Source organism: Chaetura pelagica, unplaced genomic scaffold, assembly GCF_000747805.2.
Source record: "Chaetura pelagica isolate M959 unplaced genomic scaffold, ChaPel_1.0 scaffold356, whole genome shotgun sequence".
Lineage (NCBI taxonomy): Eukaryota > Metazoa > Chordata > Aves > Apodiformes > Apodidae > Chaetura > Chaetura pelagica.
The window spans coordinates 3,570,608-3,571,096 of record NW_009953964.1 but is presented as its reverse complement, the minus strand read 5'-3'; the positions used below and the strand labels follow the sequence as shown (position 1 = coordinate 3,571,096).

The following is a 489-nucleotide window of genomic DNA, read 5'->3' as shown; positions in this document are numbered from 1 at the left end:
TCTCTAGGAGGCGGTGAGCTCCGCCCCGGGGCAGGAGGCCGCGCCAGGTCTCCGCACGCCCGCGGGCACCGCTCGCCTTAGCAGAGGAAGCGACAGTCACCCCTCAGAAAGCAAACAGCCCCAAAATCTAAATACTCACCATATTGACTTCCGAGACCATATCTATACTGGCAATGTCTATGTTCATGCCAACAGCCACGGGGGGACCTGCAAACCAAGAAGACGGTCCGCAATGTGATCTCCAAGTACTTAACTCATTCTTACCACAGTTACCGAGACTCAGCGTAGAAATAAAACGACGTCTGAGCACAACCGGGAAGTCAGAAGGAAGGCAAGAAGTGTTCCTGACACCTGTCCCTGCCCACCCCCCCGGCAGCAAGCAGCAGCACCAGGCTCCCCCCGCTCGGGGGGAACGTGCCGGCGCTCCGGGCTCGCCCCCCGCAGCGCTGCTTTATGTAACGCGCACACACGTGCTCGCGGCGGGGTGGG

The 489-nt window shown here is 60.3% G+C and overlaps 1 protein-coding gene across 3 annotated transcripts in view; it reads right to left on the bottom strand.

The window, feature by feature from the left end:
• The window catches only part of GABRB2 (gamma-aminobutyric acid (GABA) A receptor, beta 2), a 128,212-nt gene that overhangs the window by 125,707 nt on the left and 2,016 nt on the right, over positions 1 to 489 (bottom strand). For all 3 annotated transcript variants that reach the window (XM_010001949.1, XM_010001951.1, XM_010001952.1), the window contains one exon: positions 140 to 207. In XM_010001949.1, coding sequence (XP_010000251.1) covers positions 140 to 207 — 68 coding nt within the window. The remainder of the gene's footprint in view (positions 1 to 139; positions 208 to 489) is intronic.